This window comes from Hibiscus syriacus, unplaced genomic scaffold (assembly GCF_006381635.1).
Source record: "Hibiscus syriacus cultivar Baekdansim isolate YM2019G1 unplaced genomic scaffold, ASM638163v2 tig00111659_pilon, whole genome shotgun sequence".
In the NCBI taxonomy this organism is placed as follows: Eukaryota; Viridiplantae; Streptophyta; class Magnoliopsida; order Malvales; family Malvaceae; genus Hibiscus; species Hibiscus syriacus.
This window is the reverse complement of record NW_024063149.1, coordinates 656,098-666,209: the sequence shown is the minus strand read 5'-3', so window position 1 is coordinate 666,209 and position 10,112 is coordinate 656,098. Positions and strand designations below refer to the sequence as shown.

Here is a 10,112-nt window from a genome sequence, read left to right as displayed (position 1 = left end):
TTTAGGCTTGAGATGAGCCCAACAAGTATTAAAAATGGTGTTTTTATTATGGACTAAAATATGGAGGGACTAGGGGAGTAAACATCTCATTTTTCAAAACTAAAGTTGAATTCCCAATTAATGGGATGATATCACGTCTGTTTTGTTCATATATCTTTTTCTTCACCAAGCTTGTATTATTCTTCTCTTCTTTTTTATTCTCTTCCCTTTCAAGTCAAACCAAAGGTTCAAGCTTTATGAATCGTAAGCCTCCTTTGATAATTCTAAGGTAAGAATCATGAACTACAACTCCTAAGCTTCATTCAAACCCACTTTTGCAAGATTTGGTTTAGTCTCCATAGAAATAAGTTTAAGTGGGGTTTACGAAAATTTGGGTTTTAAGATCGTTTTTAACATCCTATTAAGTTTTAAGCTATTTTTGGGAGAGTTTTGAGTTGTAAGATCATTTTTAACATCATTCTAAGTTCCAAAATGAGTTAATAACTCATATTCTTGTCTTAACTAGTACAAGAGAAGGGGTGAGAGCTCTAAGGCAAGGGGTAAGGAGAAACTCACAATTGAGCGATTCAAGAACATTTTTAGTAGCTTGGAAGTAAGGCAACACGATTCTAACTTGACCGTACCACATGTAGATTATTGTATGTACATTTATGGTTTATTTATCTTATGAAGCATGTTAGAGTAAATTTCATGGCAAGATCCGTATTTGTTGTTTGTAAGCATGAAAGATGATAATTGTTTACCTCTAAGACCTCAAATAAGACTTAATAAGCTTTTCTAGTCTTAGGAGAGTGTATAGGTGAGATTTAGATGCATTTTTAAGCCCAAAACAGAGCACTGTAGGCCGCCGATATCTATACTGTAATAACATATTGATATTGTTATTTATGCAAGACAAAAACAAGGCAATTTGTAAGGGTAATATCGATACTCCGTCAAGGATTATTGATACTCAAGGTCCAGTATCGATACTCAGAGGGTAGTATCGATACCGATGACTAGTTTTGGATTTCAGAATACAAATTTGATATCGATACTCATGGAAGTATCGATACCAAAGGTAGAGTATCAATACTCTCTATAGGAGTATCTATACTGAGGCATTTTTGAAAATGTAAAAGCTATTTTTGGTATCGATACTCAGGGTAAGTATCGATACTATTGGCACAATATCGATACCATCGGTGATTTTTGGGAAAATTTTGGTTCAATAGGTTTAGGGTGTTCGAGCTTGGGTGTTTTGGATTCGTATAAGCTTCAAGTATTCGATACAAGTGAAAAATAATCAAGATTACTAATTTCTCACCTAGAAATCAAGTAAGTTAGGATGACATAATATTTGCCTTTGTATGATGCTCAGGAAACGGTCAGGACACCCGATTTACTCTAGTATTTTGATGGTCATCCTCTATTGTGAATATCCGAATATTTTCTGTTTGGTACGCATCCAATGCACGTAAAATTTTGGGTCATACTGGTACGAAATATGATGTATGTAAAATTTATAATCGTACCCATATGCTCAAACGGGTTTAGAATGTGAGCTTTCGATGCACGTATATTCTGGTCCTCGCCCTGACCTCTCAGGTATCCGAGTTAGACTAAGAGTTATAAGTTCTGATGCATGTAAATTTCGGTTCTTGCCCCAAAGCTATCATGCTCTAGATAGGCTAGTATGTTGTCCAAGATGCACGTAAATTCCTTCAACCACATCACTTGGCCTATCTCATGTTTGTCTGAATACTTTGCATGTTTATGACCTTACATAACGACATGTTCATGCAATGGATGCATGTAGTATTGTATAGTTATTTTTGTGGCACTGAGCGTGTTTCTGTGCGCAGGTTAGTAGGGATCGTTGAGGAGCATATCACATCAATACATTCCAGACCATACGATTTATAGAATATGTCTTGAGTATTTTTAAAGGGCATGTATTTTATATGGGCCTTGAATTATTCAAGTCATAACTCTATTTCTGTTTTGATTTAAACATTATGGTCGTAAATGTACGTATCTGGGAGGCTCCCATATTTTGTAAACTTTGATTTCAATTCCACTGTTATTATGATGAATGATTTTGATGTTTATAAATGTATTGGTAAGAAATTTTTGGGTTGACCACTTCGGTGGTCCTGTGTGACATCGTAATCCATGGATCTTCAGGTCGGGCTGGATTAGGGTGTTATAATATTGAGAACTCTTCAAAAAATTCACAAGAGTATTTTTTTTGTTCTTAACAAGACACAATAAAAATCATAAACTCAAACCTAATGGCTATAAAGGGTTAGATTTTTCAAAAATCTCATGGAACTCTTCAACTCTGATAGTGGCTTCTGTCTATTGTCCAACGGCTATCAACAACTAGTTGATTTTAAATTTCAAAGGAACTCGTCACGTCAAATAAAAGACTAGATTTTCAAAAATCTCGTGGAACTCGTCACCTCGATATGATGAGTTTCAATCTGACTAGTGCTTCTATACATTATCCAACTGCTATCAACAACTAGTTAATTTTAAATTTCAAAGAAACTTGTCACGTTGACGTGACGAGTTCTAAAATTTATTTATTATAATTTAAAAATTAATTATTGAATTTGAAAAGAAAAAAAAATTCAGCGGACTCGTCACGTCAACGTTACGAGTTCGTAGAAATACATTATAATATTAGACCCCACAGGACCCACTTACCTTGGACCATTTAAAATTATTATTTGGACAAACTCGTCACCTCGACATGACGATTTTTTCCTGCACTATAACATTTGTCGTAGATTCTAAAATAAAAATATGGTTGATCTAATGGGCCAATTAAATATACCGTCTACCATAATGAGCCAATTTTGCCTCAATTTCTATGTATGTTGCTTATGAATGAAAATGGATTCGATTCAGATCTAGACATGACGAGTTTGAATACGATATAGTTTTATAGAGTTGAATCTTTTTAAAATTTAAGTTCAAGTCGATAAATTAAGTTTGAGAGAATGATAGTTTAGTTTGAATTAAAATCAGTTTTAAGATTGAAAAAACATATAACCTATAATACTTTACTATAAAAGATATTTTTTTGACTGTTAGTTATTCATTTTTTTTATTCTTTTTTCTCTCCCCTCCAACAAATTCACTCATATCTCCCCGCTCTCAAATTTTAGAAATCTTAAAATTATCATTGACAAGTGCATCAATGTCACCCATCATTGTACTTGATTGTTATTAAATTCTAAAGAAAAAAATTAACAACCTATTTCAAGCCTCTCAATTTCGAATATGATACTTATTATTTCAGAAAATACATTAATGTTCATAAATATAGCTCAAAATCTTTTATCTACATTGTTTTCGATCTCCTTCTGCTGTCGTCAGATAAGACCAACATAAAACTATATTGTTTCTATCACCAATATAAGTTAATTCAGTTTTAATTAAGTCATCAACAATTAACTGTTCATGAAATTATTAACATGACAATTAAATAAATTCATATAATAACACATCTGATCCTCATTAATTACATATTACAAATTTTATCAATTCGATTCTGATTTTAATTAGAAATAATTGAATAAGTTTGAGCGCAATACCATTGAACCAACTTAAATATTTGTTTCATACTTTTCAAAACTTATATTTAATTATTGCTACAAAACAAAACAGAATAACAGCAGCAAATTGATTTCAATTATTACAAAATCATCACCGCATTGGTAGCTCGTACCATCTAATAAGATCTGACAGAGATCAGAGGAAGAACTACATGCTTCTCAGCTGCACAATTTATTTATTAGTGTCCATCAAAATACTGACCTCTTTGGAGGCTATGTTCTGAACTTCTGGCTGAGTTTCTCGACTCCTTCACGACAATCCTCTGCCACTCGTTTTGCACCTTCTTTAACGGCCGAGCTAAATCCCGCTGTGCTCCGCTGCACCTCTTGTACTGATCCCCTTGCCTTCGACACAACCCTGTCTTTCAATTCTTCTGCCTTTGCACCTGCCTCGGAGCCCCACTTCTGCAACACCGAAATCAAATGCTGGATCCTCTGGACAATCTTATTGATGAATTCTCTAGATTTGCCTTTTACTTCACTAGCCAATATCCTGAGCTTTCCTAACAAAGCTTCGGCCCGGCTAATAGTTCCTTCAACTGCAACAGGCTTCTCCACATTTACCCAAATATCTCCTGCAACGCTCTCTTCAAGGAGGTCATTGTCTACGACCACTTTGATGTCGTGCCTCGTCCAGCGTTCTCTAGCTTCCTCCAGGGCTTTTGCCTGTTCTCTTGCTCTTTTTGCCTCATCCTCAGCCCAAGCCCTGAATTTATAAAGTTTTGTATCATATATTACACAACCAAATGAGAACAGCACAGCGATATATCTCTCAGAAAAATTAAACGGCAAATGGAAGACAAAATAAAGATGAACAAGAGGCAAAGACAGAATCTCCAAATGATAGTGTCAACCCCAAAAAAGAAAAGCCAAAGTTATTCATGATTTTTCTACCAACAAAATAGATAAGTAACACAGCGGAAACATTAATATGACCATCATAGAGAATCCAATTTTCTTTATCATCCCAATAGCTTTACCTTATAGAACGCTTTGACAGTTAGCTAAGGGTCAAACTTTTACAGTTTTAACATGGATTTTGAAGAAAATACTTTGGAAATTTATTAAAAAAATAGGAATCCTTAAACAGTGATAATCACATCTGGTGCATTTTCTCCAGTTCTACCTAGCAAAAAAGGTGGCAATTGATTAAGCAGATAGGCATGAATCTATTTGAAGTCTGGTAAATGCAAAGAAATGAGAATTGAGCAAAGTTTCACCCAATGCCACTAAGATATAAGAGAAAATATTCTATCATGCTATCCATGTTCTTGAAATTACTATCCCATAAAATAAAGCATTTAATATATATGTATATGTATAAGTGTATATATATGAATAGTAATTTGTCCGTTCCCATTTATTAAGTAGTTGAAGTATCAATTTTGAAAGTTGAAACTACATAATAATCAAGCTCATCTCCTCACCTGGCCATTGATAAGGCTTTTCTTTCCACCTCCAACTCATGCTGTAACCTGACAATCTCCTGGGTTTCATCCTCTGTTTCTTTTCGTAGTTTGCTAATCCTTTCCTTCTCATATGATATCTCTACTTTGTCACTCATGATGTTTTCCAACTGCTCCTCCACTTCACGCCTTAACCTTGAAAGAATTTCCATTTCAGCGCCGATAGCAGCACGGTCCTTCATTAAGGCAATATTCTCTTCCTCTCTCTCAGCTCTTAACCTTTCCAGTTCATGCTTTGCCTCTTCAGCCATTTTTTCCACAGCATCAATCTTTTCCCGTTCAATTAAAAGTTCTTTCTCAAAACTAGCATTCATATCTTTCTCAACTTCAGCTACTAAAGCATTGTGAGCAGATACTGCATTTTCCGCAATTGATTCAGCTTCGATACGAGCAAGCTCCTCACTTACTATGTCAGAAGCTTCACCAGTTGCAATAGCAATGGCAGCTTGGGCTTTTGTCACAGGCTTATTTGGCTGGAACATTCTTGTACAACCTATGGGGATATGACAATAACAAAGGTATATCAATCATCAAAATAAGATGAAACTTAGGGAAAATAATTATCACTGAGACGACTTACCAAAAGCAAGTGCTATTATTCCTTGTTCTTCAGTAGACAAGTCTGCCATGAGTGCAGGCCATGCCTCTGGATTTATCTTATCAATGTCTATGAAACCAGAAAGTTGGTAGAGGATCTACATAACCACAATGTTAAACTTAATACCAAACATATCCACTAATACATGTAAGAAGAGAAAATAAACAAATAAATAAAGTCAAACATAAGCAACCTTTCTGTCAGCTTCTGGAAGCTGTCTTCTCTCCAAGGCCATTTTCCAACATATAAGATCCTGGCGTGATAGAGGGCTAGAGTAAAAAAATGGAGAAAATAAGAGGCATATATACAAATAAAGGTATTAGTGGTTATATAAATAAAACTGCACTGCAATTTCATTCTTTATTTTCGGGTTCAGTCAGGGTAAGAACATATCCCATTAACATTTTGCAAATAAGTTGTTATGAACACGGGTTAAGACTACTCGGAGAAATTAATCAAGAATCATTCTTAGATGTTAAAAAAAATAAACCTGCAGATAGGCAATAAAATAATGGGAAATTGGTATTGGAAAAAATATTAACCAAGATAAATGAGATGACCAGTTTTGCAAAAGTTTAACCTGTGAACAGTAATACCTTTCTGGAGAAAAGTAAAATGGACCTAGATTGTTACTAAATAAATCTTGATTTGAAAGCTTGCTTGAGATAAGTCCAGCCTCTGCCAAGCCTGAAATATGTAACTCAATTAGCAACAATGAATTATAACCAAAAAGAAAGTTACTCTACCAATATGAACAAGAATATGAAATCCTATTCTCAACCTTGAATCGATGAAAAATCAGGATCTTCAGTCGTTATGTCATCAAATGCAAGTTCGGTAACATTCTCAATATACATTGCAGGATAAACTTTTGATACTACATTCCTGCAAACAGCAAAATAGATTAAATTTATGAGTATGAAGGTACCTATAACATGCTAATTTCCAAAAGGCCATACACTTCCATACATAGGAGAAACAAGGAAGGAACCTATACCTCGAAAGAGCACTGCTTGCCGACACTAACCACCGAGCATACTCACGACGTTTACAGAGATCACCAGGTAGAGCATCAGCCTCAATAACCTGGAAAAGATAGAGATATATGTCACAAGTTCTTGTATTATCCAATACTCCAATAATTCTGCATTTCAGTAAGAACGAAATACCTTCAAAACTTGAAGGGCTGCAAGTGCCTGCCCCTGAACCTGATCAACAACTGCAGGAACTAGAACCTTCCCTGGATGAACCTGTAGATCTGAGGAAACTACAGACGGAGCAGGTATACCAGCTGGGGAGAAGGAACTCCTTGGAGTTGGTGATTCAGAAACTGGTCTGCTATCTTTTATTTCATTATAATTAACGTTCCCTTGCTCAATTGTTAACGAATGAGCTGGTGCTGACACGGGAGTTGTTTCAGATGACTCAGTCTCATTTAACTTATTCACTTCCAGAGATGAATTCTTTAATTCAACTAAGAGCGGAGACAATTTTTGTCTCCCAAGGTTTTCTTTAGTTAGAGATGATTCTATGGTTTCCATATTGTCTTCGGGTACAATCCGATGTTCTACAATTGGTTCCGACTCTGAATTAACTGAGAAACTCACAATCGAAGGATCAGTGACTGAACTGGAAGTAGAAGAAAAATCCGAGATATTGGAATTATCTTTTCCTTCTGATCCAAGTAATCCCTCATCAAGACCATTGTCTAGGTTTATTGGGTCAGACAAGTTAGTATCAATACATGTCCGGACATTAATCAATTTATCTTCAATCTTGGAAGTTGCTTCAGGTGAATCGATATCAAGGTTGCTATCTGATTCTTCAAGGCCTGGTGCAACAAAAGAGCCACCCACAACTTCAGTTTCTGGCAAATTAGGTGATATTGGAGTTGCGTCTGGGAAAACTGACTCCCCATTCAAAGATGAACCATTTTGCATGTATCCTGGATCTGGAGCAGTATTACTGGCACTATTACCATTGGATGTGGAACTGTCTACTAAGTATGTCCCATTGTCATTATCAGTATTATTATCAGCAGAAGTGTCATTGAATTCTGAAGGCGCAGAAAGATCCTTATGTATTTCTGTTTCAATTTCATTTTCTTCAGCTTTTTCACCTTCAGTATCAATTGAAACTTCCTGTTGAGCTGTTAAGGGTTCTGACTGCTGCTTTGGTCCTGTAGTCAACAAATGGTACAAGCATTCAAAACAAGTTCCCAGGGATAGTTGTCAGTTCATCTAAATTAAGTCCAATAAAAGAAGGAAAAGCGAAAAAGTAACAACATATAAACAAAATAGAAAACCATAGTAAAATAGAACCAAGTGCAATTGAAAGAGACTTACTCGAAGCAGTCCGATTACTTAGGGACATTGCAGCAAAAGAAAGCCCTGCTACCAGAACAAGTCCAGCTGATCCAGCTCCCACAATTCCTAAAAGCAAACTACTTACGAATTGTTATTAGTCCATAACATTGAAACCGCCAATTTTAATTTAAACCCACTTAAGCATAAGATTCGAATCCTCACTCCCGCTCCACTGTATGCTTAAAGCCCCAAACAATCATGAGAGCTATTTTCAAGATTATGCATCAAATTTTATCCCTAAATATAATCTGATTACTCTCTGCTTCATTGACACGGAATACCTTTGATTGAAAGTCAAGAATCATTTAGTCTAAGAAAACATAATCAAAAACTTAATCAGCTAACTATGTTCAGATAAATCTATCAAAGCGTTTTGTTTTTACCAGCTGGTCACAAGTAAACAAAGAAAGCCAGTAAACAAATAGCCAAAATTCAGCTAAGACAAGTGGTAACAACATTAGTCTGTACAAAAGTATAATAAATAAATACCTCCAAACCATTTGTTCCTTCCCGATTCAATGGAATCTTCAACACTATCCGAATCGGACCATCCTGAAAAAGTATCCGACCCAGCAGTGGAGTCCGACACAACCCGCGAAGCAACATTACGAAGCCGTCCCAGTCCTTTACTCCTGCTTCTTGGAACAGAGAGCATGCGAAGACGACGACCGTCGAGCATTCCCGCCCGTGTCCCCACGAGAACCACGCGTGATTCTCTGCAATCCATGCAACGCAAGCCCAAGCGGAGCTGAGGAGAGCTCGGAGCCGACGAGGCAGATGTACAAGCCATTAAGAAAGGGGGGAAATTCCAAAATTAATTGAACCGGGAGCGGAGGTGAAGGGTGATTTGTTCTAGGGCTTTGGTTGTTGGTAGTGGTACAGACAGGGAGACAAAAGGGAGCGCGAGAATTTCTTTGTTATATCTTATCTTATTCATATATGGTCGAGTGTCCCTGGCTCTTGCCTTTTTTCCCCCTTTAATTAATATGCAAAAGTAAATTGTTTAAAACGTATAATTGCATTTCACAACTCAACAATTACATAAAATTTATATTTTACTACTACAAAAATATCAATATCCGTAACCACGACACAACAGTCATAATATAATATTTTTCATTTAATACTTTTAAAAGTTTAATATGATATTTATTCTTTTAAAATTCTTAATATGATATATTGTTGAATCAAAAAGAGTAAAAACTCTAATTGATCGAAAAGAATAAAAATTCTCTTTAAAATAATCTCACAAAATTGCAAAATGTAAGAACTCTTAAGAAAGCTTTCAAATGCTTATAATTAAGCTTTGATTGTTGGATGATAAAACTCAAATACAAGTAGGGTATTTATAGGTTACAAGAAACAATCTAAACCACTCATTAAAATAAGCACTAAATAATCTAAACCATTAAAATTAAAACATGAGAAAAATATTTAATTTTCACCTAACTAAATTGATGTAAGCAATGACATCAAAACTAAATTGATGTAAGCAATGACATCAAATTAATTTATGTGTGAACTTATTTAGGCTAATATTGATTTTCAACACTCCCCCTCAATGTTAGCCTCCATTCTTTGAATCACGCCATGTTGACGACGGAAATGTTCAAACTTTCCAACATTCAAGCTTTTTGTAAACAAGTCATCAATTTGCTCATCTGTCTTGATTTGCCTTATCTCAATCTCTTCTTGCAAAACTTTTTCCCTAACAAAGTGGTAATGTACTTCCACATGTTTAGTTCTTGCATGAAAAACAGGATTCTCCGCCAGCCGAATTGTCGATTGGTTGTCACAGTACAAAGGAATTGCATAAACTACTGGTTGATGTAGATTATTCATCAACTGTATCAACCATGTACTCTCTTGAGCTGCCATTGTTGCTCGATACTCAGCTTCAATGGTTGACAATGATACCGTTGGTTGTCTCTTGCTACACCAAAAATTGTTCCAGAGCCAAGCTTAAACACATACCCAGTTGTTGATCTCTTGGTGTCATGATCTCTTGCATAATCAGCATCACAATAACCAACTAACTTGCAATCTTCACCTTTCTTGTACAAAAGACCATAGTCAA

At 35.5% G+C, this 10,112-nt stretch overlaps 1 protein-coding gene across 2 annotated transcripts; it reads right to left on the bottom strand.

Moving 5' to 3' along the window:
* Positions 1-3,586: 3,586 nt before the first annotated feature.
* LOC120167048 lies at positions 3,587-8,943 on the bottom strand. Of its 2 annotated transcripts, none has more exons than XM_039176176.1 (10): positions 8,525-8,943; positions 8,015-8,101; positions 6,839-7,848; positions 6,667-6,755; positions 6,451-6,554; positions 6,266-6,356; positions 5,863-5,938; positions 5,652-5,766; positions 5,033-5,564; positions 3,587-4,311 (listed from the first exon to the last, which is right to left on the bottom strand). In XM_039176176.1, exons 1-10 carry the CDS (start codon positions 8,823-8,825, stop codon positions 3,819-3,821), a joined length of 2,898 nt encoding a protein of 965 aa, XP_039032107.1. In that variant the 5' UTR covers positions 8,826-8,943; the 3' UTR covers positions 3,587-3,818. The 2 variants fall into 2 exon arrangements, with proteins under 2 accessions (XP_039032107.1, XP_039032108.1); XM_039176177.1 differs by having other exon boundaries at positions 8,015-8,112; positions 8,525-8,667.
* Between the last annotated feature and the right edge of the window lie 1,169 nt (positions 8,944-10,112).

Coding starts and splice junctions, on each gene's coding strand:
- LOC120167048 (XM_039176176.1), bottom strand. CDS start 8,825: ATGGCTTGTACATCTGCCTCGTCGGCTCCGAGCTCTCCTCAGCTCCGC. Junction 5,939..6,265: donor TTTTACTTTTCTCCAGAAAG/GTATTACTGTTC, acceptor TTTTTACTCTAG/CCCTCTATCACGCCAGGATC. Junction 4,312..5,032: donor AAAGCCTTATCAATGGCCAG/GTGAGGAGATGA, acceptor TTATAAATTCAG/GGCTTGGGCTGAGGATGAGG.